The following is a 27,736-nucleotide window of genomic DNA, read 5'->3' as shown; positions in this document are numbered from 1 at the left end:
ACACAGCGGAGACGACATTTGGTGAGTTTGAACTTTTACTCTCTGTAGGAAAGTAAAAGGCACCGACAGACATCACCTCCGGCCAAGTTTGCACCCTCCTAGTCTTTAAGGCTGATGTATTTAAAAAAAAAAAAAAAAAAAAAAGAAAAAAAGGGTCATTGCTGTTGAACAGAAACTCTGCCTTGCAACTGGAAGACAAATGGGACTGGGCACTGACCCCCAAAATGTGGACGAGATGACAGTTGACATGAGGCTTGTTTTTATTTATTCATTTTTTATTTCATTTCATTTTAGTATTTTTTTTTTAAGTGTGTGAGGTTCAATGTGCCAGAGGTGTGGTACTAGTGTTTTCAGGTTTTTTTTTTTTTTTTTTTTGGTTTAAAGGATTTTGCATCATCTCCGAGCATCTGGCAGTTTTGCGTCAACGTGAACAATAAGGCGACAAGGTGTCACGAGCAAATGGACGCACAAATGACAAATACTTGAAAGCAAGTGTACGGGGGGCACAAATAGAGCTGCCCCCCTCCCAAAACTTGCCAAGGCAACTCTGGATTAAAAGGGCAGCTCTACCAAAATATGACAAAACAAAATACCAGGCTTCTCTTTCTTTTCCCCTCTTACTGACGGGTGAATGAGAATTGAAGGATTTTGAAGGGGTCAGCGATCCGGTTTCAGGATGAGGGGGGTGGGGGAGAGATTGTGTCTGGTAGAAGACTTTTTCCTTTAAAAGCGTTTGGGCCCCCAGGGTGAAGCCTTGGCAGCAGACACTGGGGCGCCAAAGCTGGGGAAGTCCTCAGAGCTGCTCATGTCAGGAGCCTAAATTAAAAGAAAAAAAGATACCCAATATATATATATGTTTTAAATGATATTTACCGTTTTTTCCCCCTTCTTCATTTGATTTAAAAATTATATTTCCACTTTCTCCTTTTCAGAAAATGTAAACAATTCTTTTTTTTGGTTTTTGCTTTAAAAATATATATATTTTAAAAACTTTAGAAGATTAATTCGACTTCTCTTTTTACAAATTAAAAAAAATAAAATCAAAACTTAGATATGGAAACATTTTAGGAGGATACCTTTTTTTTAATGCAAAAGAACTCAAAAGAATATTTACCATTAACTCATGCAGTGACATTAACGGTGATAGGCATCAAATTATGAATGCCTCTCTCAGTCAAATTGTGAGCAAAGACTCACCTTCTCGTTACCGGTGGTCCACGGAGCCTCTCGCACTACGAAGCCTTTAGAGGGTCCACGACTTTCGTCAGTGGACGCATGGCTGCCCCCCGAGGGTCTCATGTATGCCATTTTTGCCTCATTCTCCACCACGTCTGCCAGCTGAAACACAAGCTTGATTACCACCTAGTTTCACAGCATAAAAGAATAGGGCAAAATAAAAAGTGCTTACAAATTCTTCCTCGAGATTAAGAAGGTGGTCGATGGCTTCGTCCACTAGCTCAGGGCGACCCGTGACAGTCACCAGGTTGGGGTCGGCGGCTCCGCTCTGAGGAAACCTGAGATCAACCTGGAAAGGGACAAAGAAGCATTTGATACTATTGTAACTGAAAAGTGAGTTGGAACAATCCAATAGAGCTTCTACTTACCTTGAACTCATCCATAATGCGGCGAATGCCCTTTCCGCGTGCGCCAATGATGCGTGCATGAACCCTGCTGTCCAAAGTGATGTCCTCAGAGATCATCTCTTCCAACTCCTCCACGATGGCCTGGATGGCATCGCCAGCAGCTATGGCTTTGTGCTCATACCCTGTAATGGTAATCTGGTCCTATGGATACAATACATTTAAATTAGCAATGTAAAATATGGGCTATCACATTTACTGTCTGGAAAGTACAACCCCTAGCAAAAAGTATGGAATCACCAGTCTCGGACGAGTACTCACTCAGACATTCTATCATGTAAAACAACCTCAGATAAAAAACTTGAAAAAAATAAGTGGAAAGTGGATCTCTTTAGCATTCAGAAACACGAAAAGAAATGAATAAAAACATTGTGGTGGTCAGTAAATGTGACTTTTATAGAGCAAGTGCAGGGAAAAGTATATGGAATCACTCCATTCTGAGGAAAAATATATGGAATCATCATGTGAAACAAATAACAATCAAAATATCTCTAGAAATTAGTAGCACTACCTCTGGCTTTCATGACCGCTTGCAGTCTCTGAGGCGTGGACTTGAGTATTCTTCATTAATTTGGTGCCAACTCTTTGATTGCAGTTGCCAGATCATCCTTGCAGGTCGGAGCCTTGCTGTGGACCATAGTTTTTTTTCCAATTTCCACCACAGGTTTTCAATAGGGTTGAGATCTGTGCTATTTGCTGGCCATGACATTGACTGGATGAGTCTTTCTTCAAGGAATGCTTTAACAGCTTTAGCTCTGTGGCATGATGCATTGCCATCTTGGAAAATAACATTTTCAATTGAAGGGATAAGAAAGCTGTCCCCCAGTGCCTTTGCCTGACATGCAGCCCCATATCATCAAGGGCAGAGGGAATTTTGATGTTTTCTTCAGGCGGTCATCTTTGTAAATCTCACCGGAATGGCAAAAAACAAAAGTTCCAGCATCATCACCTTGTCCAATGCAGATTCTTGACTCTTGACAAGGTGAAATTCCCTCAGTCCTTGATAATATGGGGCTGCATGTCAGGCAAAAGCACTGGGGAGAGGGCTGTGGTTAAATCTTCAATAAATGCACAAGTTTACATTAAAATTTTAGACAGCTTTCTTATCCTTTCAATTGAAAATATGTTTGTCATTTTCCAAGATGACAATGCATCATGCCAGAGCTAAAAACTGAAAGCATTCCTTGGAGAAAGAATCATCCAGTCAATGTAATGGCCTGCAAATAGCCCAGATCTCAACCCAATTGAAAACCTGTGGTGGAAATTGGAAAAAAATGGTCCACAGAAATGATGATCTGGCAACTGGAATCAAAGAGTTGGCACCTAATTGATGAATACTCATCAAGTCCATGCCTCAGAGACTGCAAACGTCATAAAAGCCAGAGGTGGTGCTACTAAATACTAGAGACGTGTTTTGATTGTTATTTGTTTGTTTCTCATGATTCCATATTTTTTCCTCAGAATGGAGTGATTCTATATTTCCCTGCACTTGCTCTATAAAGGTAAAATTTACTGACCACCACAAGGTTTTTTATTAATTTCTTTTAGTGTTTCTGAATGCTAAAGAGTTGCCCTTTTGAACTAAATCATAATTTTTTCTATCTTTTTATCAGAGTTTGTTCTACATGATAAAATGTCTGAGTGAGTGCTTGTCCGAGACTGGCGATTCCATACTTTTTGCTCGAGGTTGTAGTAGTTGCACCAAAAACACAAAAAGACAAGAATTGCTGTTAATGCAAATCTAGGCGATTTTGAAATTGTTTTCTCAATTCATCATATTAACTTTTTTTTTTAATGTTGATGTATGTTAAATAACTCTAGAAAATGACAGCTCTTGATACTTTGTGGGCTACACATGCAAACAAAATATCACGTTAGCATGTTTAACCAGCTTCATGGGCCGAAATGTTAATTCATTCACTGCCATTGACAGTGATAGATGTCCAATCCAGTTCAAATAGATTGGGCATCTTTCACAGTCAATGGCAGCCACAGAGTGACTTACTTGCACAATTAATTTTGGATAAAGTACCTGGTTTTCATCATTCTTTTCCGGAAACTGGATGTTCACATCGTGCAATGTGCGGATGTTGGTAATAATGGCACCCTTGCGACCGATGATCTTGGGGTGATATTTGGGGTCCACAGTGATGGTCAGTTTGAAGCTCCTGAGTGCCTGTAAGTGAAAAATATGAGTGACACGTTTGTTGTACGTTTGCAGCAACATATTTTGAGTGTGGAGACACCGACCCGATCCTCCTGCTCGACCTGCAGCTCCTTTACGCGCTCCAACAGTCCCTCTTTGGCGCGCTCCAGGTGGTTGGCCAAGCCGGTGATGGCGATTTTATCGGACTGCTGCTCAGGAGCAGGCACTTGAATATTAACCTGCCCGGTGCAAAGTATTTAATTACAATACAAGCCCCGTAACAAAACAAGCTAACTGTGTATGAACCTCAAATTCGTCCATCATCTTGCGAATTCCGCTTCCTTTCTGCCCGATGATGTAACGATGAAGCTCAAAAGGCACTTCCACCTCGATGGTGACTGGAACCAAAGCCTGAAAGCAGCAAAGTTTAAAAAAAAATTTTTTTAAATTAAAAAAAAAAAAAAAAAAAAAAAAAGGTTTGTTTGTTTTTCCAACTGAAACCTTCAGTGCTTCTGCAGCAGCCTCGCAACGCTCCTTACGGCCAGAGATCACAATCACGTCACATTTCTTGGGAGCGTTTGGATCGACAGGCTCCTTTAATTCACCGTTGGCTTCACCATTCTCCTGAATGGCCTCCACAGCTGCCAGGGGGAACAAAATATTAAAATATTTTCAAAATTCAATTGAATCACATAAAATCATGATTTTTAAGACATTTATGCCACTTTAACTATGCTAATCTACACAATCTTGAAGGCCAGTGAAAAGAATATTCTAATGTTACATTTAAAAAAAAAAAAAAAGAATAAAAACGTCAGTCATTGATGATTAAGCTTAGAAAATATACCAAATTCTTCAAACCGAGTCACAAATGTTAAAAAAAAATTTTTTTTAAACGCATCGGGAAGAAACAAGTCGCATTTTTGGGGGAAATGTATGTTTTAAAAACAAGACCAAGAACTAAAGGCCTAGCAGCGATCATTTGCCAACAGGCTTTCCCAGTCAAAATGGATTGTACGTCCATCAATGGCAGATTAAAAAAAACAGTGCCCTATGACGGGAGGGAGGCGGTTGTAAAGATAAGTACATTTGAAAGAAAATGTGGATATTTAACAATTGAAAAACTTTACATAGGTGCAATATGCTCTAGGAATTTTGATAAAACTGAAGCACATCCAATGTTAATGACTTCTCAATCCACCACCTAACAAATAATCGTACTGAAAGAACCCTTTATGATGTTAAACACAATAGAGATCTTGCGAGTCGTCCTTCATCATGGTTCTCCCTTACCTTGAGGGTCCTCACGATCAGGGAATTTAATGTGCACATTGTGATCTCTGGTGATCTGCTGGATTCGGGAGCCTTTGGGGCCCATGATGGAACGATGGAACTTCTGAGCAATGGTGCATTCGATGGTCACTTGCGCATCCTGGGGACAATAGGAGCATTTGAGTGGTTTTGGCATTAAAGACAAAATAAAGATAAAAACAAAAACGTGCCGCGTACTCACCAGGTCATCAACAATTTCATGCATGCGCTTTTTGGCCGCCTCCACACACTCTTTGGCTCCCTTAAGGGTGACTTTGTCGCTCTGCGTGCCTGTGCGGGGGAAGCTCACCATCACGCCGCCGTACTCGTCGGCGAGGTCGCGCAAGACTTGGCCGCGACGAGAGACAAAGTAGCGGTGATGCTTGGGGTCCACGCTCATGGTGTCCTCGATGACATTGTCCTGTGAGTAGAGCGCGAGTGGTTAAGATCACGTGCTCAATCGTCAACTAATCGATGATCAGATTTATGAAACATTTTGATTAACCGTTTAGAGACGTTGACCAAATAACTGTCGATATCCTCTTATGAACGTCTTAATAGTCATTTGTAAATATTCTGATTTTTTTTTTAAAGGAAAACCTAAATTCTTTTATCTTAAATACAGTTTAAAAATATAATATTCATCTTTCGTACTAATCATCTCATAAAAAATAGTTTAAAATATTTTGAATTGAAAAAAACCCCGTAGACATTCATTAATGCATCTTTTTCACCGCTTAAGACTCAATTTTTTAGATTTTAAAAACCAAAAATGTGAAAATAAACAGTAAATATTCTATTCAAACAATATGACTTTGAATGCCTCAATCATGACACTTGACATAAAAAATGAATGAATGCTTACGACAGCTCATTTAGTAAATTATGTCACATTAGATGCAAAGTTGACATTGTGTCAAATGTCTTTGGAATAGGGTTTAGAAACTGTTAGGGTTAGAAAACTTAATGACATTCATCATAAGTTATCATGATTATTCATATTAGGTGTTGTGCCATGATTTTGACACCGTCACAGGAGAAATTCCAATAGTGTAACCAAAAAAAATATTAACGCTGACAATCATTGTAATCAATCAAAATGAGATTTGGAAACATTATTTGGGGGAAAATTAATGATAGTTACACAATATTCATAGTCCAACTTTTCTTTGTGCATAGTTTCAGGTTGCAGTGAACATTTCGGACAAAAATCTAAAGCCAAGATTAACATATCGTAAATTATATAGGAGCAAATTAGTCGACCAAACACAAAAACTGATTATTATCACTTTGTGGCCCCTCGTTCACTACCAAAGACATAACAATGTTGTTTATTGTGTTTAACTGCTCATAGCTAAAGAACTAAAAAGATTTTTTTTATGATGAAAGATGAGAATCTCATCTTTCTGTAAGTTCTGTGTTCAAGTAGCCATAGAACACAATTTTCTGTGGTGCTTGAAAGAAGGGGATGTCTTGTGACATGTTTGGTAGTGAATGAGTTAAAGCCTCCTAAATACGGTAAATGAAAACCCAACTTAGGCCTATGGAACCCGTCTTATTGGCTTACCAAGCTCTTGATGAGTTCCTCCAGTTCCTTCTGAGCATCGCGAACGGCCTCCTCAGTGCCGATGACCGTGATGAGCTCCTGGTCTTTATCCTCGGCGGTGGGGAAGATGATCCTGGCACCAGTGCTGTCACGCACCTTACGGATGTTGCTGCCGCCTTTGCCAATTAGGAACTTGTGGTACTCAGGCTTGGCGCGCAGTTCGACTGAATGGCTCTTTGTTTGCTGGTGGGTTTACAAATCAGGAATTTTAACCAAAAATTAAAACAAATCTTGATGTGGTTCTACATGAAAAATTATATAAAGTACCTTTTCCTCAGCTAGGGCCAAAAGTTGTTGCTTGGCTTTCTCCACCTCCTCCACGGGGCCCCGAATGGTGACCTTGTCGATACCCGAGCCTTCACTGGGGAAGTGGATGTGCACGCCACCACACTCCTCCATGATGGAACGCACAAAGCGGCCCTTGGAGCCAATCAAAGAGTTGTGCAGTTTGGAGGGAATGGACAACTCCAGCTCAGTGATATTTGCCTAGGGACAAGACATTAAGTGTTTAGACCACACCATTGCTTCAAAATGCTAAACAACTAAAATCATCTGTATAAAATTGTGTCATACCAATTCTTTTTGAATGGCCAAAATGCGCACTCTTGCAGCTTCACAGTTTGCCTTCTTGCCCGTGATGACTATCATCTCAGAGTTGCTATTCTCAGCAGGAAGGTCAATTTTGGTGTTGGTTTCCTCTCGAATCTAACATGAGAAAGTCAGCAGACAATTATCAATTTATTATCATTATGTTGCATGCTTTAACCCCTTATAAGGCAAAGGACATTTTTTTTGGTACTTTAAAAAAAATCTCATAAACCCTAAAAATATCTGGGGTCCATATGTGGACTAGGGGTGTGACAAAATATCGAAATGGTGATATATCGTGATACTTTGTATCCCAAAAGGTTATCGATATAGTCCTGCCAAGAATCGAGACATCATTTTAAAAAGGTGTCAGTGTCTTAAAAAAAAAAAAAAAATTAACCAACAAGTTGCTACCAAAATCCTCCACCATAATAGTGTCTCAGTTAAATCTAAGGCTGCACTGACGGTGCTCGATGCCCAATCCATTTAGACTGGGAACACTCATTCATTCAAAACCAGAGCATTCACAGTCATTCGGTCCGATTTTCGGGGCATTTACAGGTCACTTGTTTTTCATTTTAGGGCATTTACAGGTCATTTTCTGTTGAGTTTGAGTCACTGCCTATTCATTTGGGTGATTCCCAGGTCATTTCCTGTTCTGCAACTGAAAAACAGGAAGAGACCCAAAAATACCCCAAAATCAACAAGAAGTAACTTAAAATCAACAGGTAAATGAACTTAAATGGCCCAAAATTACCTCACTGCCTGGCGTTGACTGCCACTGACGGCCATAGGCGTTCAATCCGTTTGAAGTTTGAACTGGGAGGGTGGCAGCGAATGAACATTCCCCTCCCAGTTCAAACGGATTGGACGTCAACTAATGATAAACTAATTCCAATTCACAGCAGAAGCTTGTTTTTCTGTTTATTAGTTGTTTGTAGAATATCCTACAATGATTTCCTGACCAATGTATCGATAATCGTTGTATCGTCAGATCATCGTTATCGTGAGCTTTGTATCGCAAATCTTATTGTATCGTGAGGTACCAAGAGGTTCCCACTCCTAATGTGGACATCCCATTTTGTGCGATGTAAGCCACAATATTGGTATACAAGTATGGCCTACATCAGTGATCCCCAACCACAGGTCCGTGGCGCGGAGAAATAATTTGTTACCGACCGCAATCTGGCGTGTGCCTTTTGACACATCAATATGCTAGTCTACTACTGCTACTGACAAATCCAAGTAGATATTTTTGTACGTCGCCCTCTAGTGGTTGGCCACCATTAATGGTGTGTTTGCACACCTATAGCAACCCAGCGCGGCAGTGTTGGCAGTGTAAACAGTAATGTTAGCTGCTGTTGGTTGTGTGCGGTGATGTCTTTGGACATCTTTTTTACAGGGAATAGGCCACATGCTTAGCCAGAAGACGAGCCTACATGAAGTCCATTCTGCATAATATATGGCTAAAAGATAGCAAACGAGTCAACAAAAGCGAATGCACTGAGAGCATTATACCCTTTGACGAACTGGATTGCTTAAAGCCAAGACACCTTTCAAGATTGAAGAAGCATTTATTTTGCCTGCAACCAAGGATATTTGCCATCAAGTTTTAAGAGAGGCCGCTGTTCAAAAAGATTTGATTAAGCGTAAGTCACATTTTGCCTGCACATCACGTTCGTTTTCAGCCCCGTTGTGTTATATTTATATTAATTTTCTGCCACACATTGCCAACATCACACTGGTATGTGGTGCAAAAAAGGTTTCATGACCCAAAATGAGATCAACTAGGTCTCCATTATTATAATGTATTTTCAGTGTATTAATTATTCTTATACACCTTATACACCATAACACTAAAATTGAGCACACACCCTATAGTATTTGACCAACTGTCTGCTGGACGATGGATGTTTAATTAATTTAAACTAGGAGGGCTGCAATGTGAATGTTCATCATTTAATGCAATTGATGGTGATAGGTGTGCAATCCATTTTGACTCGGAGGGTCGATGGACAATCAATTGCTCCACCAAGTCAAAATGGAACAGACGCTAAGTGCTGTCAACAGCAGTCAATGAGTTAAATAATTGAATAGGCTTGACAGACTTTTACACATTTGCTATAATCATTGAATTTTACAAATTGTTATAACCCTTTTTACAGTGTGAGCAATAGTAATTTGATGAAACTTAGAGGCGCGATTATTGCTAGTTAAAACCAAACCTGAGTGGATTTTTTTTTTCATTTTTCCAATTATTTAAAAAAAAATTCTGATATCTGGTTTAATTGTTGTCTGGCCATTTATCAATGTTTATTACGTTCCTGGTTTTATCCAATTTGTGTACTTTCACAGTCTCTAGAATGTATAATTTTGAATAGCTTTGGCTCATGTACCATTTATTAATTAAGAGTTTTAATGATAGCATATATTAGGCTTTATGACAACTACATTCAAGGGGTTTTAAATGCACGACGATCACATAAGTCTTTTAAAACGCACTACCTTCTTGATGTTTGATCCACCTTTCCCGATTATGTTCCTGTGGAACTGCTTGAAGATTGGGACAGAGACGGAATAGCTGTTCTCCAGCTGATAAAGAAACTTAGGGTTAGTGTTAAACAAGACAAAATACTTGACCAGAACCTGAAGTGTTTTTAAGCATTACCATTTCAGCTACAATCTTCTGCATGAACTTGGAGCACTTTTCCACCTCAGTTCGCGGGCCCCTTAGTTGAACAATGTCACTTTTTTGCGCGGGGTCTGGGAAATTGATGATGACCTAAAAAATACATGCCAAAAATGAGATTGTTTGACAAATTGTTTATGTTGACATAACTGAGTAACATGCTCACCTCTGGGAATTTGTCGCGCACTTCTTTAATCTTCTCCCCCTTTTGGCCAATAATGGCTCTATGAAAACGCTGTTCGATGATCAGATCCTTTGTACGCTCGTTCTCCTGTAAGGCAGTGGAGAAATGTTGAGTAACAATGATGTACCAGTTCACTGTACACCGTGACAACTTTAAACCACGCTGACTAGCTACTACTGGCTAAAAATTAATCCAATATGCAGCGTGGGCAAGCTGCACAGCGTGCGAATGCTGCAAAATGCTTGCTAGCTGGATTCTGCATGCTTCATTTCTGCGTGGCTAAGGTTAAAAAGACATTCACAATATATTGATGACACCCTAATGTTATGTAACTAATCGGTAGAGCAGCTGTCTCTGTAAAATGGCCCTCTTTACATAATTTGCTAAATTTATGTATGCTAATGCATAATGTGCAAATACATGAAATAGAGTACATCCAAGATGGCAAAAGAGTTACAGAGGGGTAAAAATAGCGGGAAAAAAAGCCCGAAAGAAATTGAAGGGTCTAAAAATAGCCATTTAAAAAGTGTATTCAGGTACACAAAGAAAAAGACTGCTCAGATAAAGGTCTTTGCAAAATAAAAAAAGCAAGAGAACTGTACTCTAACCACTCCTGAATGTTTGACCATAAGGCGCACACGGTATATGGACAGTAATTGTATCCTTGTCATTGTGGATGTTTTTCTTGTATTTTTCCAAAAAATATTGTTTGTATTGTGTATTTCCACTGTTGTGTTTAAACGGCGGTGGCCACCAGATGTTCAGCAGAGATTGCTGTACAAAATAAAAGCAGCTGGAGCGTAGTTTTATAGTCTCAAACAAAGAAACTTCGGGATAAAAATTTACATGTAATTTTTTTGTTCAAACTAAAAATAAATCCGTTCAAAATAATGAAGAAAAAATTTATTTTATTTCTGGCTCCACTACTGGGGTGTGACGGCCCTGGCCGTTTAATCGTTTTATTCTGAGAAGCCAACAGTGAGCTGATCCTCGTCTCTGCCAGCTGGCTGCTTCCCCTCCCACTGTGACAAAAGCTGATCAACGCCATGCGGGCCGACGATGTCGCCGCCGTTGATTGGTCATGATGAAAGGGCGGCAAGCTTCAAAAACCTGTTGCTGTCAACACTCTGAGAGGTCGCATTTGACAGCATTCGTGCCGCGGTCCTCCTTGCCAGCCGTTTGCTCGCCATTCACTCTGGTGTGCATTTGATCGCTAGTTTGATACACTCCCGCTTTTTCGGTGCGGTCTTTTGTGTTTATTCGTTATTGGATCGTTTTTTGTTCACCACTGTAAATAAGAGCCCTGAACAGGGGTGAAAGTGGGCCAGAACGGTCAGGAACGCAGTTCCGGTATAAGATTCAGGGCCGGAGTGCTGTTCCAGTACACGGTGCTTTGATTTCGAAAATATGACGTCAACTGTAAAAACGCTATGGGGAAAAAAAAAAAAACAATGCTAAGCTGCCACACATGCATTTCATCTCCAAGAAGAAAATCTACCAACATCACATTTACATACACAAGTGTTAACAACAAGCATAATAAAGTTTGTATATCATAATCAGTTTCCACCAATATTTATTATTTATTCTATTCTCCAGCAGCTGCAGTTATCAGAGTCTGACGATGATGAGTCACGTCAATGTGCAAATGCACGCAGCAAAGCAAAACGCCTGGACTCATTTATCCGTTCAATTGGCTGAGATACTGACATGTGATCAGCAGAGATAGTTAGCTCTGATTGGTTCAAATTTGCATGTTTTCTGGAACAGCAAAAAAAAAAAAAAAAGTTGAATTGATGCGACAAAAAAGGGCAATGCAACATAAAATGGATCAAATCTTTAAGAGCAACGAAAGAGTTGAGGTGGCTTAGTTATCATATTTAGTTTTATTTGCTCTGATGGGGATGTTCAGAACATCTTAGCTGTCAATGTACACTTTGGACTTATATTTGTTCATTTATGTTAGGCTACTTAGTCATTTCATTATGATTTTAAAAAGTCAATGTTTGCCTGATCTTCAAAATATATTGCATTTCACTCTGCATAATATAAGTCATTTGTACATATTTTTCTGAATGTTACTTATATCTTAATTATAAAAAAAAAGTTAATGTTTACATTAATTTTAATATACATCCTATGTTCTTAAGTAGTTAAAATTGAGATTTGGCATTTAGTATGTGAGGAAACGAGGGAAAATAAAAATTAGATGGAGGTTGGGGTTATTGCCGTTTTTGTTAACTTTTATTTTGCAAATCATTGAAAAAATAAAATTTTAAATGAAAATCTGTTTTTGTATGTGTTATAGAAATAACTGTGCTAAAACAGTTTTCTTTGCATTTCAGTATAAGAGGTTTGGACCCCCCTCCCCAAAATAAATAAATAAATAAACAAAATTTCTGGCTCCGTGACGACTTTCACGTCGGGGAGTTCCGGCAAGAAATTCTAGCCACTTTCACGCCCGGCCACTGAAGCAGTAGGGGTAAGCTGCCATTTCTGTTCAACCAGTTTTCTCCTGTTTTGTTTAGTGTAAGAAGCTAGGGTAGTGGCTGTCTTTTCCTTATCTTCTTTTTTCACAATCAGGGTTTAGTTAGCAGGTGAGGTATAAGTACAGATTCATTTTGTTTGTTATTTTGGCCTGGGCTTACCCTGAAGCCAGCTTCGTTCGTATTTGTATATTCTGTTCATTGAGAGTTTGCTTATTATAAATAAATAGTGTCCACTCCTACCTTGTGTGGCTCGTTTTATGTTACGCCCTTAGTGAGCTGTCCGTGGGACGTAACAAGGGGAAAAAAATTCTGGTTAAACACTGGTTCACTCACCATGCGTGACGCAAGCTCCAACAGCTCCTTCTTGGCCTCTTGCACTCCCTGGGGGTCCCCTTCGATGCGGATCAGGGTACTCTTCTCGTGATCAGGGGGGATACGGACAGTCACCTTGTGAAGCTCCTTGATGCGGTTGACTGCAAACAATAACCAATACATTTTTGAAGTTACAAAGCAGTTACTAAAGTTGGAAAGTGGTTAATTTATAATACATTAACACATGTACAAAAGTTGAAAGGCTGTTGATCCTTTTCTCTTGTGTCAGTGTTATGAGAGGTAATATGCCAAAGTTATTGTGTGGTCAACGTAAAAACAGTTCACCAGCAGATCTGGTTCATCTATTACCGTCAATGGCAGCCAACGAGTTAAAATAAGGACTAAGAGGCAGAATATTGTATGTGCTTACTGTTAGCGCCAGCTTTCCCAATCAGATGTCTGTGGAATTTGGGATCCACGCTGATCTCAGTGTAGTCCATGCGACTTATCTGTCAAGGTAAAGTAGATAAACTATGAAGACGACTGCACAAAGGACACAAGACCATGCAAAGTCAATACTGACAAGGTCCGCAACAATGGCTTCAATCTGGGTGTGCACCATCTGCACATCTTTGGTGGGACCCTCCAGGGTTATCTTATCTTCTCCCTCGGTGAACTCAATGTGCACCTACATAGAAAACCATTTTAGGAAAGGAAAATAAAAGCAGGAATTTTGAGAAACTTCATGGGTAATCAATTGGACACACCTTAGGCATTTGTTGGGTAATCTTTGCCAAGTTCTGCCCCTTCTTCCCAATTATGAATCGATGGAGCCAAGAGGGAGCTGTTACCGAGGAAACAGTGTAGCTGTTTGCCTGGAAAACACACCATTTATTTTTTTTAAAACAAAAAATCCCAAGTAAAATTTATAACAGCAAGTCAAAGTATTTCTAGATATCGGACTATAATTATAAATATTTCGGACAGCCAAAAATGCACAATGAAGAGGAAACCATAAGTCACACTTTTGGGGGAATTTTGTTTTAGTAGAGATGGATGAAAAAGTACTGCAAAAATAAAATGGTGGACAAGGAAGTCTTAACATAAATTATCCAGATGAGTTGTTTAGGCAATATATTTTTTTACCAAACTCTTAATATCATTCTAAATCATTACCAAATGCTTGAAAGGTTTCATTTTCAGCATCACTCCTGAACAAAGGTTTTGTGATCCGTGCAATGTTGCGTCACAACCCCTACATCACTAAGCGCTGGGTCGTGAAACATCTTAGCCAATGTGGCTAAACAATATAAAAATCTTCTGGCCACATGGGAGCAGTTAGCCACAACAGCATTTTATGACGAAATTTAATTTCCTCGGACGACACCAAAAACATCTAAAATTTGTATTGTTGAACTGATCCATGAATATGAATGGAATGGAATTAAACGTGGTATCCTTTTTGTGAATAAGCAATGTTAAATTAAAACTCTGCAATATTTTTGCATATAGTCTACATTGATATGGTTATTGGAGCTTGTTGTGTTAAATAGTTTATTAACTGCAAGTGCAGTGTTAGGCCCTTCAAACCTTAAAATGATACTGTATAGCATGCATAACTCTGTGTCATCAGCTTTTCACTTTTGTCCTGATTAAAGTCCGTTCACTGAATCCCGTATAATCAATTGATCCTTTTGAATATTCATCATTGCCTTAATTTTTTTTTTTCTTCTTAGAATTATCAACCACATATCATTGAAAGTTGCATTTAAATACCTTTTTAATGGTGTCGGTAATTATAGCATAGCAGCAATTTAAATTACGGTGCGCAACAACATAATTTAGGGAAAATGCCAACAATGAAAAAAATAAAAAATAAATAACAGGTAAGTAAAAATTTTAGGGTCCTCAAACAAGAACAAATAAGTGAGTGACAAACAAACCTAGTATAACAGTCACAGGCCCAAGCAAACTATGGAGGGGAAAAAGGGTGACTTCTAGTCTGAAAAATACAGTATCTAAGTAGAAAACCTTCTTGGCTAAGTCACCTTGGCATAAACTTCGGTGAGAGCCTGACCAAGGCGGTCGGGCTCCCCGCGAAGGATGACTGTTTCCGAGCTGCTGTCAGAAGGTGGGATCTCAACCGAGACGCCGGTTCTGTCCAGGATCTCCTGCAGGGTGTTTCCCTTGGGGCCGATCACATACTTGTGCTGGGATTTCTTCACCTCCACCGCAATGGTGGTGGCGTTCTTCTTCTGAAAAGCAATTTTTAAAAAAGCATGTGAGACTTCAATCAGACTTTAAAGCACCTTTTGAAGTCTTCAAAAGTAACCTTTTCTTCGTAAATCTTCTTGATCATAGCCACAGCAAGGGCCACCTGCTCCTTTTCCCCAGTAATCACGATTTCCGTCTTGTTCACGCTGGGAGGCGGCACATTGATGCGAGCGCCAGTCTCCTGCATCATCTCACTGACAAGCTTGTTGTAGGCGCCCGTGATAAATGGGTGGTACACCTTGTCGATGTTCACCCTCTCCACAGCTCGCTTGTCCTACAGATGGAACCAAAAAATGTTACATATACAAGGAGGGTCAGGGGTTCCCACCCCTGATCGTACCTGCTCGGCTGAGATTAGCAGGATCTCGTGCTTGGCCTTCTCCAAGCCCTCTTTGGTGCCAGAGATTTTGATCTGGTTACTGGGGTCGTCGGGTCTTGGGATCTGGATTTTGGTGGCGGTCTTCAGCTCTAGCTCCTGCAGCTTCTCCCCATTCTTGCCGATAACAAAGCGGTGGTGTTCCTTGGGGATTCCCACAGTAGCTGAAGCCTGTAGGAATTGGGAAAAAAAAATTCACTATTAAAGTGGTCTAAACTGTAAAACCTAATCAAAAATATATATATATATATATATATATATATATATATATATATATTTATTCTGCACCTGAGTCTGCAGTCGAGACACAATCTCCTTGCGAGCCTTCATCACAGCGTCCAGCTTTCCGGACACCATAATCGAGAGACCCTGATCTTTAGCCAAGGAGAGTTCCAGGTGGGCTCCAGTCTTGTGCATGATGTCCACACAGACCTTCCCTTGGTCTCCATCCCCAAACTGGTTGATGTCCTTGTACTTGCGCTCCTCCAGAGGAACATGGAATACCTGTTTCGATGTAAGAGAAATACTGTTTGAAACGGGTGGTTATAACCTTTGAAAATGTCTTAAAAAAATAAATGAATTGAATTGCAACTATAGAGTGGAAAAAAAAAGCCCAGCCTCGTTCTGTGATACAAAGAAAAGTCTGCATATTGATGTGACCGTAAAGCTCCACGATTGTTTAAATTCACATTACATGATTTATAGATGCGATTTTGTGCATCTATTTCCGTCATGTTTCTATTATAGGCCTGTGGTAGACTGATCAGTTTTTGGCATTTTGTAAATTACTTTTTTTGGCTAACAGTTTGCCCTGTGGGTGTAGGCTGCACTAGTCTTTCCGGACAAGCATTCAGATGCGTATTTTCCAGAAACACGATGCCAATGGGAAGTCAGTAAAACAAGAGGGCACGGCAATCTCCCTGAGAAACTTGTTAAATAAGCAGTTTTCAATTTTAGGACCTTCAAACTTAATACTCTCCTTTGACGCTAAACATGCAACTTTCAAGACTTTTCATAATTTGCTATTAACGGTTGGTTAATCTTTGCTGTAATCAGATTTAACCCAAATACTCGTCTGAAGGTTTGCTTTTTTGCTGCAACGGAGGAGAAGATTAATGACTACACAAGTGTGATATGCCAACTACTAGGCATTTTTTTCTCTCAACAGTGTTGCCGACCTCCCTTTTGGTAATACAGTGCCACAATCCAATGTATAAGAGGGAATGGGGTTGGTGGTCACACTTGACATTACCTAAGAGGACATTTTTGCTTATATAAAAAAACTATATTTAGCTACATCGATTCATTGTTAAATTACTGTATGTGCTGAATTTATTCATTTTATACATTACACTAAAGATTGAAATTTGCAGTTTAAATTGAGCGACACAAGATGTGCAGGCAGACAGATTTTAAAAAAAAAAAAAAAAAAAAAAATTATTCATCAGCAATCCAAGATATTAAGTGTCCCTGTGATGAAAGGTTATTCCAAAATATGTTAATGGGAAGATATAGTATATAAGAGTAAATATTTGGACAACTAACTCCGTTCACCCCTATGTCATTGAAGTTTAGATTTTAAAAAAACTTTAGGAGGGTATAAATATTTTTTTAATTTTCTGAAAACACTCAAATTTATAGCATTCAGGAGTCGTGTTTTAAGTTGTTTAGAGTATGCTCACTCACAGATGTTTTCACTTTATTTTGTATGTGACGAGACTGCAGTTTTGGGAAGGCAGCGTAATGAAAGGAATCTTTGATGTCAACTAGAGTGTGACAAAATATCGGCATGGTGATATATCGTGATACTTTGTATCCCAAAAGGTTATCGATATGCTCCTGCAAAGAATCGAAATATCGTTTTAAAAAGGTGTCACGGTTTATATATATATATATATATATATATATATAAATATATTTAAAAAAAAGGGAACCAACGAGTTGCTACCAAAATCATCCACCATAATTGTGTCTCAGTTAACTCTAAGGCTGCATTGATGGTGCTCGACGCCCAATCCATTTAGACTGGGAACGTTTGTTCATTCGAAACCAGAGCATTTACAGCTACCGTCATTTTCGGACTGTAAGCCGCTACTTTTTTCCTTCATTTTGAATCCTGCGGGTTATCGTCCAGTGCGGCTTATTTGTCGATTTATTTGGGTTAATTATAATTGGGTTATTTGACAGCAGTGTCATTACTGTCATAAAACAGTCATGATTAATGACATGACACGATCATGGGCCTTACAGAATGCTCATGTAATAGAATAGAATAGAATAGAAAGTGTCATCCGGCAAATTACGTCACTAACTCTATTTATGTCCAGCTTGATCTTTTACATCCATTCAAAAGTGAGATAATTTGCCGGATAACACTAAATTTCATATGTTATAAGCATTCATTAATGTTCAGGTCAGTCTTATGGCACCACTGTCAAATAAAGTGTTACCAAATACCATAGCAAGTATTGAAACAACTGGAACAGTAACTGAAGAAATAATTAGCACAGAACATTAATTGTGATTCTGTAGCGCTGCAATGCATGCTAGGAGGCATGTTGGACAACAGTGTTGACAGCAGGTGGCAGCAGAGGTTGACTGTCTCCCACAAGGGAGCACTGATGGCCAAATGAAGCTTCTTGAAGCAATGACGCTTTGCAGCCAATTAGTTCAAAGCTTCATGGTGGTTTATTTGGTCTTATGGCTTCCCAAAAATCTGATACCTGGGTGATGACGGAAGACTTCAGAGACCGCATTTTATTGGCCCAGGCGCTGGCAGTCTCCTGGGTGCCGTCGGGTGTGGCTGCCTTCTCAGGCAGTGGAGGGAAGGCATCCTTGTAGGTAGGGAGGGCGTCTTCCTCTTCTCCACCAGTGGCACCAGGTGCTGCCACAGCAGCAGCAGCTGATTCCATAAAACGGACAATTTCACGTGGTGTAGGAATTTAATACATTTGAAGGAAGAAGAGGAGGTGGGGGGCACTTACCACCGCTTTGCTCCGGCAAGAGTCCGATGCGGTGCTCGTTGAAGAGTTCCTGCGTAAGTACAGCGACTGAGCTCATGGTTGAAATCCCACACTTAACACAGAGTCCGAGTGTGCCACTGGAAGGGAGGAATAAATGCTAGTTAAAGTGTTGTTCAAACTAGCAATATTGACAATTTTACTGTGAATCAAACTAGATCAAAGTATTAAAAGACTGGCAGAGCTTCTAAGTAGATGGAAGGATGAATTAAATTTACCCTCTAAAGACCTGCCAAAAAGCCACAAAATTATTATTACTCCATAATGGTCAAAACTGTCGACTTCACCTTTACTGTCGCACCTCCCGAACGATATTTTATGACACCTAAATCGGACATATGTCATTTCCCTTCCCCGGCTTCGGAGAATGTAAACAAACCAGAAGGCGTGACAGCTAGCCGACATGCTAACCCGAATTGAGTGATGTTTCAAAGTCTTCGAAGCGGAAAATCACACATAACTATCCTGGATTATTTGACATGACGACCCGGTTGTCGACTGTCTTTGCGGATCGGCAAACCGCCCGGCGGAGAGCAATTTACAGTTCGTTCCCCGGAGGAGGGTGGCTGGAGTTGTTGTGCAGCTAACGTGCTGCTGCTAATGAGCATTAGGAGAGCTTTTTACATGCCTATCAATGATCAAACGTAAGTAGTCCTTCATTTTAAGGAAGTTTGTAGTGTTTACTTTGTAATCGCTGTATTCGTATTTGACATAATACAAAACAAAATGTTTACTCACTTCCTCGTAAGTCCAATGGTCCCACAGTAAATATCCACGGTGAATGGGAACCTTTTGAAACCCCAAAAAGGCGCATACGCCTCTCCCTCATACAGAATGATTTTTCTGCAGCCGTTTGGCTGGCGTGATGCGAAAAATAAACGTATTAATCCGCAAAATCAGATGAATCCTTCGTCCTCATACACAACAGTACACTGTAGCGTGAAGAGGACGTCTTCTACCGTACACGTCACAGCGCCCTCCTTCTCAATGCAAGACCGAAGCCGGAAGTCACTCATTTGCATGGCACGGGATTAAAAAAACTAAATAAAAATAGCGATCGCTTCCACACACATCCAAGCGGTCCATATCATTCAGGGGCATAAAATACCGCGTGTATTATGAAATAAACATGCTTTTTCGTGTCACCGGCACTTTAAATAGTGAATTCACAAATAAGTTTTTCTTTTTTATTTATTTATTTATTTTTTAAAAAAAAATATTTCAATTTGTGTTGTGACTAGTATGAGTTTATCTTTTGAAATTCAACTACTGTATTGAATAAATTAAGTTTTCATGACATTGACATGGTAAACAAACTTTTTTCTAATGTTGCCTCAAGAGGCAGAAAGATGATCCATTGTGCACGTGTGACGCGTGGCAAAACAGGTTTATCACGGATGGACTTTGGGGTTTTCCTTGATTATCTAATCTGTCATTATCAAATGTCATTGGTGGGTTGTTCAGACCCCGTTTTGGCATTTTACCTTATCTTGTTTATGTACACCAATGCAACTGTTATCCTTCAGCTTTTTTCTTCTGTGCAAGGTGGCGGTTTATACATCTAATATTTGAGAATAGGCACAATCACACCAATAAATAGACATGTACAATGCAATTTATGCAAACAAGCATGTTCCTGTTGACCTCTTAGAATTTGGTGGATGATTTGCTCTGTACTTCTTGTGCCGTTTATTTACACAGTGCGAAACTATCAATGTCCGGTACAAGAGGATTTTTTTTGTCCCTCACCAACACTTCTGACTTTATGAGTTCCATTAACAAGAATCATTTGACTGTCCTAGAGAGGAATGGGAACAAAGCAGTGTTTGTGATAGGAACAGGAACTCTGGCACCATCGCTAGGTAATCTTAATTGTATTATCAGGGGTTAAATCATTCATTCATTCATTCATTCATTCATTCATTCATTTCCCATGCCGCTTTTTCCTCACGAGGGTCGCGGAGGTGCTGGAGCCTATCCCAGCCAACTATGGGCAGTAGGCAGGGGACACCCTGAACTGGTTGCCAGCCAATCGCAGGGCACAAGGAGACGAACAACCATTCACGCACAGTTTTTCTTTTTAATGTAGTAAGTTTCATGAAGAACAGTAGATGTAGGTTGATCCCAAACATTTCCTTCAGTTTGAAGTGACCATTTGGGCCCATACTCCTCTTACATATTTCAGAGCCCCCACTCAGTGGCCTCTTCCTCAAGACTTAATAAACATGAAGGCGGCTCCAACCGCAACTCACGAATGTAGACTTTGGATTTAAAACAGTTTTTTTGCAGTTAAGGGTGGCCCAACAAGTTACTAGGTTAAAAAGAGAATTACTTCGGAACACTGGGCCAGGTTGCTTTAAATAGCATTTTCCGTTAATGAATAAAATTACCATTTAAAACTGCATCTTATGAATACTTAGGTTATCTTAAACATTTACATGGGCAAGCCACACAAAAAAATTAGAATTAGAGAAGGTGACATATGCGCGTTTCAGGGCACTTTAAGTAATTATGGTGAAAAATGTCAATACCAGGCAGGAGCACGTCGACAGTATAAAAAGAAGAAAAGCAGCAAAAGGTCCCCTTTTGTGCCCAACAGTACTAAAAAGGATATAAAAAATATATAAAAATAAGGACTCACCAGCTAAATGGTCAGTTACCAGATAATCCGTCCTGTAAAGATGCAAATTCCCGTCAGCCTGCCAGCTTTTGCCTTTTGACACAAAGAAAAGCAGAGATTAGTATTGTCGGAATGTTTGCCAAATAGAATTACATTAAATGAGTATACTATAAAGTCATATGCTTAATATTGCAGGAGTACACCTGGCCAAATATTCTGTGAAACATGAACTACAGACTCAAACATCCATCCTCACATTCATTTGCATATTTTTGTGTTCTTTTTTAACATCCTTTGATAGTGCTGAAAACCTGTTATGTGTGCCATGATAACAGAAGAGTAGTTTTATGGCAAATATACTGTAACTATAATTAGCTGTTAAAATGAAAGTCACTTCCAATAGATTTTAACCCTTGTGCTCGATTATGGTGTACATGTAACACTTCGGCAGACACCTGCGGTAAGTGACTCATGCAGCTGCAGTGTGCGACGTTTTTTGGCAGAGGATAAAGAACATATGTCTCCATTATTTTTACATCTACATTGGCATGTCCTCAGGTCGCGATTACCTCGACCTACGATGTTTCAACTTCACGACGCTTGCGCTTCATCTGACATTTAGTCCCCAGCACCAGCGTTTCTGCTTAGCTCGTGCATAGTTATTTTCTATGTTTGTGCACAGGGAGTATCTTTTGTTTTTTTTGTTCTCCTTTTTCGCATTATGTCCCCAAAGAAGAAAGCTGGGTATTATAGCAATGCTGCTCCAGCAAAAAGAAAAGCAATATTCATGGAAAAAGATCGGAGAAAGTACAGACACCGGCGGACATCGCTGCACATCCCAAGTCTTCCAGAAGTTCCGGGAGTCTTCCTAGTATTGATCGTGGCTCCTTAATGCCCGCAAGTTGGATAAAACATTCCAGATTTTGCAACTTGCGAGCGCCCCCCCCTCCCCTTTTTTTCCAACAATGCGAGTGAGAGCGTGGAGGCAAAATAACTCGTACATCATGTGTGGAATGGCCTACTTCAATTATTTTCTGCATGTGCGTGAGAAGAGGGAAGGCAAGAAAGGAGTGGAACCTGTTTGTTCAAAGAGAGAGCTTCCTCTGTTCAGAGCGACTGCTTGACAGAGAGCACAGATTGTTTTGTCAGCAAAATTAGCCATTAAGTTTTCAGTCCGACAGTCACCGAAGTTCCAATCAGTGCAGCACGCAAGTTTGCAGAGGGTGAATAATATAATTTATTCATATGAATTATAATCATAATTTATTAATAATAAAACTGATAAAATTAAGTGGCCTTAAGTGTGTATGTATGGAGCACAGTGGGTGTCAGTTGTCGGTCCATTAACATCTCCACGAAATGAGTTTTTGGAACTTGGGATGCATGCCATTGGTAAAGATGTGCTGCGTTAAAAGTTAAACAGTTGTGCAATAATGCCTTGCTCACACGATGCGCGCCGCCCAAAGCAGTTTTGTGTTCTCATAAACCTTACCTCGCCAAACGTCGGTAAGCATGCTTCCTCAGCAATAGCTCTCACAGCCTCCTCCTCCTTTCTCCATTCATCTCTCAGCAGTAATGTTAAGTACAGTAAGTAAGTACATATATTTTAATATTCTGTAGTGTCTACAAGCACAAGTCCAATTTTGTTAGTTTTCAATGGTTTGCTTGCAAAAGGGAGCAAAGAACATTACTACTGTAAGCTGTAGCCGACATCAACAAACTAAAAATGGCCTTTCCGTTCCAGCAAACTTGTTCATTCCTCGCCCTCTCTCGTGTCAGTCACGCTGTGCATTTAGACTTATTAATAAGCAAATAAAACGCTGCATGGACCATGTGTTTATGTCCACATTTCCATCATTTCGTGTCCTATTTCAAAACCGAAAGCACCATTAACGACTACATATCCCAGGAGCAATTGTGAGGTCACGAAGGACGGACATAATGTGAACTAGGCCTGAACGATATTGGAAAAAACTATTGCTGCGATTTTTTGGGGGGTTTGTGATATTATATTGCGATATTAAAAAAATATGTATATATATTTTTTAAAGACATTTTCACTAGATTACTTTAATAGCTGTTTGGAAAGACTTTGGATGACTCACCATGACCACAGTGTACAGTGATCCCTCGTTTTTTGCGGTTAATGGGGACCAAAACCCGCCGCACTAAGTGAAAAACCGCGAAGTTGCGCCCCCCGCCCCCCAAATTTTAATTTTTTGTGTGTGTGCTCAATGTAATTACTCAGATTTAGCATTGGAAAGAGATACATATAAGACATGTTTTTTTCTCTGTTTTCCCCAAAGTATGATTTTAAAAAATCTGTGTGTGTGTGTGTGTGTGTGTATATATATATATATATATATTAATAAATGGTTTTAAGCACTTCAAATGTAATAATTATGATCAGTTTTAAACATAACTGTCCAACCAAATCATTTTTGAACAAGAATAAAGTACTGTAGTAGAAAAATTCTTGGCTTTACTAAATACTTCTGTTTATTTACCTTACCTGTGACATGTAGAAATTACAAACTCCTCATGATCACTTCTGGCATTTATTTTATATGTCTCGAACGTCTCCACACACACGCATTCATTCCAAAGCGACTTCCTTGCAGAAACTGTTTAACAAGTTACACGATGATTGACACTTGCTGCGCTGTGATGTCCGCTTCTTTGGCAAGATCAAAGACAACCAGCATCGTTAACTTTAATAAACAAGTGCTGCAGTGACTGTGAGGTTCAAAGAGCTGGGAGAGGGAGGGTGTGAGGCTGTGTGCAGAGCAGAAAGCAAGGCGTATGTGAATTAAAAAAAAAAAACTATCGCACGTCCTTGCGATGGGACTATCGCGCACATCGCGGTGGCGATGTTTAAACGATATATCGTTCAGGCTTAATGTGAACATTTTTAATAAATTGTCGAGCGAGGAGTTACCTAAGGAAAGGGAGTCGAGGTAGCGAGCAACAGCCGGTTGGACTGAGCGAGCGACTTCGAAACATGCAGAATGAATCGAAAACTAAATTTAGCTCTAGCATAATGTATTATTTCATCAACTCGAGGAAGAGGATGGGCCAGATTTGTCGTTTTCTTTGGATGAGTCGGCGAGTGAGAAGAGTGACAGGCTGACACCACTGCGCAAATAGTGGATGAGTGGGCTGTGTGACGTGTATGACGTGGCACTGTGTATTGTTCGAGAGGAAACTGAGGGGCGTCCCTGAAAAAAATTGAACTTAACTAGTTTATTGTCAATTTTTTTCAAAAGACTTTTTCAATGTTATATTTGATCTTTTTCTCACTATCAATCTTTCCATTTGTACGGTAGATATACATATAATATACAGTAGATGCGTGTGTTCGAGAAGCTTGATTGTATGTATATACTTTTGATAAGGTGATGGAAGCAATACCTAACCTCAAAAAGAGATCTGCCAAACCCTTTTTGTCTTAGATGATATATATGTGTTTATATTTTTTTTTTTCACCATTTTGCACCGTTGTTGACCACAGTATGTGTAGAGGCCAAAAACGTCTATGACCATACCTGCAGTTTGTGTTGAATTATCAAATATAAAACATAGTATAAAATCATTGTTATTTTTTTTTCTGTTAAATGCTTATCTTCACAAGTTGAATAAACATTATCAAGCTACAAAACAGTTGTTCGAGCAGGTTTGGTCGTTATTGGGACATAAATATTACAAATTTTGACAATAGATTTTTTTGTTGTTGTCTTTTTTGGTCCAAAATGTTGATTATAATTGGTCAGTGAAGAAAACAACTGTTTGAACATGAAGGTTATGGTGTCCTGAAAAAAGGGACCCAACCAGGCCATTGTGAACAAGTTTTTCTTTGAAATATAAAGGCAACACCAAAAGCATGCAAATTCGGCCAAAATAGGCTCAGGTGTTAAAGGCTTATAACAACAGTTGATCGAATTAATAACAACTTTTTTTGTTTTTATTACTATACAGTATCTTAAACAATAATAAGCAACAATTAGGTAGTCGCACCTCAGAGGGACTAATTTTTTGGGGCTTACCCAAGTTTTTGAAAAAGCTTTTTTGTACTCCATAACATCTACAGTAGTTTCCTACACAGATTTGAGGCCATTTTAAGTTTTACATGTCACTTGTAGGGTATTCAATCTTCGACTGAAAAAAAGGAATTGCATATTTTTCCATAAATTCATTTTAACTTGGTCTGTAACTTGTTAGAAAAGAACCTTATTACTTATTACTGCCTATTCTGAAGTAAATTATCTTCCACTTGTATCTTAATTTTTGTCCCTCAATCAAAGCCCCCCCTCCTAAAAAAAAAAGTTCTCATCGCTCAATGGAAGGACACATAAATATATAACTACTTTGGAAAGAGAGAAAACAAAATATTTAAGAAAGTGTTGAACTCTGCTCGTCGAGCTGGCTCAACTTGTATTTGTATTTGTATTTGTATTTATTTTGATCTCCATTAGTTGTAACAGGTACATCTACTCTTCCTGGAGTCAATTCAGCCTGCTCCGTTCAAACATTTACACCAGTGCTTGCCTCACCAACCAAAATGCATACGGAAAAAATAACAATAAAAAATCCCACACCCACCCCCTCCCCTCCCTCCCGATCCATACACTCACACACACACCCCTACATATAAATGCACATATAGTACAGACATACACATTACATATATCTCTATACATATCTATATACTACATGCATGTACATGTACAGAAAAGACCCAGTCTTTGTTTTCCTGACGTTCATTGACGTTATTTCGTTTCAGAATTCATTACTAATTAAATGTCTCTTCAGAAGGAACTTAAACTGATTTTTACTGTCTGCAGAAATAATTTCAATTGGCACAGTGTTCCAGCCCAACATCGCTCTATACATGACTGAACTTTTTCCATGGTTTGTTTTGACATGAGGCAAAATGAATCTACCCCCCATGGCATGACGGGTCTCATGTTGATGTTCATCAGAACTTCGATATAATTTTTGGAAAAGTACCTTTGGAATTTTAGTCGTAACTATATTTCTCGTAAAAGTAAGCAATGAAGCCGTAAATCTGTCTTTAACTTTTAACCAGGACAATGTGTTGTGCATCCAGTTTACGTTAGTTCTGAGTGAACAACGAAGCACACACCGAGCTGCTCTATTTTGGACAGTTTGTAAAGTTGTTATATGAGTTATAGCGGCACATGACCAAATATCAGAGCAGTAATCTAAGTGTGACAACACAAGTGTCTTTGTCAACTTGATTTGACCCTTTAGCATTGACGATGCAAACACACTTTAAAAGACAAATGCAAATCCCAGATTAGGGATTTAAGTAGGTGTGTGTATGTCTCTCACCCTCTCTGGACTGATTGACAGCTTCGAAAAGACACGGCTAGCTCGCTTGTTAGCTATCAGGTATACACGTAATACATTGAAGACAATAAACCAAAAATTCAAATTCTTTAAAATAACATTTCGTGTCACCATCCTAGAAATCTTAGTGATCTAAAATGGGCTTCATTATGAGCTTTATTATGGCCGTTTTAGTCTTCCAATTAAGACAAACACTTGCCGTGAAGTGCTAGAAGTGACACGTAGCCGCGAGAGCTAACTCGGCTAACTCTACGCCAACGTTGCGACGACTTCCCCCTTTACGTCATATAAAAATGTCAAAATAAATCGACGCTAATCTCACGGATGCGTGCTCGGGTGTCAATTTAATCGACAAGGTTGATAAAAAGTGCCAAGTTAGGCTAACTTAGCATTAGCTTGGTTAGCTTCCACGACTACACTTGCGAGATGGCTAAGTCCACGTAGGCACACTTGCTAACCAAGTGACACAGAGTCCAGGCCAGAACGCACGCCGAGGTTCAAAAAAATAGAGACGGCGCTTCGGCCTGGTAATGGGTCCCATCTCGCTGTGTTCGTGCAAGTCGACTCAGCCCGCGTTTGCACCAATGCCATGGCTGTTAGCGACGTGCAAAGACAGAAGAAATCGTGAAAATACAACGACTTACTTCTTTTTTGTGTTCTCGTCTGCCCAGAAGGTGCAGAAGCAGAGATGAAATTCCACTGGCGAGGAAGGTGGGAGTGACGCGTGACGAATATATACGAGCGACGCCCACCAATGGCGAGCCATCGACGTCACGCCGGAGTCCTGTTACAAACCTGGCGCACTCCCAAATTTTGAGACCCAACAGACTACGGTGTGATGAATGATCATACTTCAGCAGAGGTGGGTAGAGGAGCCAAAATTTTTACTCAAGTAAGAGTAGTGTTACTTCAAAATAGTATTACTCAATTAAGAGTAAAAGTAGTCTTCCAAAAAATAAAGAAAGAATAAAGAATCATCAAATAATGAGTAATATTGTAGTAACTGCTTACATTTTTTTTAAAACAATGGTATTTTTACATTACCACCATAAGACAAAGAAATACCAAAAAAAAAAAAAAAAAAAATTGAATTCTGGCAAAAGAAAAAAAA

General features: G+C 39.4%; 1 protein-coding gene across 2 annotated transcripts; it reads right to left on the bottom strand.

Annotated features, from left to right (window-relative positions):
* Positions 1 to 119: 119 nt before the first annotated feature.
* On the bottom strand, positions 120 to 27,362 carry hdlbpa (high density lipoprotein binding protein a). Of its 2 annotated transcripts, none has more exons than XM_057842142.1 (28): positions 27,270 to 27,362; positions 21,277 to 21,348; positions 18,600 to 18,715; positions 18,339 to 18,517; positions 15,904 to 16,119; positions 15,580 to 15,786; positions 15,298 to 15,513; positions 15,014 to 15,220; positions 13,733 to 13,840; positions 13,549 to 13,653; positions 13,396 to 13,474; positions 12,987 to 13,126; positions 10,147 to 10,251; positions 9,960 to 10,073; positions 9,797 to 9,883; positions 7,277 to 7,408; positions 6,971 to 7,189; positions 6,665 to 6,886; positions 5,300 to 5,518; positions 5,080 to 5,218; positions 4,288 to 4,427; positions 4,093 to 4,197; positions 3,891 to 4,025; positions 3,673 to 3,816; positions 1,605 to 1,784; positions 1,409 to 1,525; positions 1,198 to 1,338; positions 120 to 816 (listed from the first exon to the last, which is right to left on the bottom strand). In XM_057842142.1, exons 3-28 carry the CDS (start codon positions 18,673 to 18,675, stop codon positions 724 to 726), a joined length of 3,825 nt encoding a protein of 1,274 aa, XP_057698125.1. In that variant the 5' UTR covers positions 18,676 to 18,715; positions 21,277 to 21,348; positions 27,270 to 27,362; the 3' UTR covers positions 120 to 723. The 2 variants fall into 2 exon arrangements, with proteins under 2 accessions (XP_057698125.1, XP_057698126.1); XM_057842143.1 differs by lacking the exon at positions 27,270 to 27,362 and adding an exon at positions 26,608 to 26,778.
* Between the last annotated feature and the right edge of the window lie 374 nt (positions 27,363 to 27,736).

Source organism: Corythoichthys intestinalis, chromosome 7, assembly GCF_030265065.1.
Source record: "Corythoichthys intestinalis isolate RoL2023-P3 chromosome 7, ASM3026506v1, whole genome shotgun sequence".
Lineage (NCBI taxonomy): Eukaryota > Metazoa > Chordata > Actinopteri > Syngnathiformes > Syngnathidae > Corythoichthys > Corythoichthys intestinalis.
This window is presented reverse-complemented; position numbering and strand designations above follow the sequence as displayed.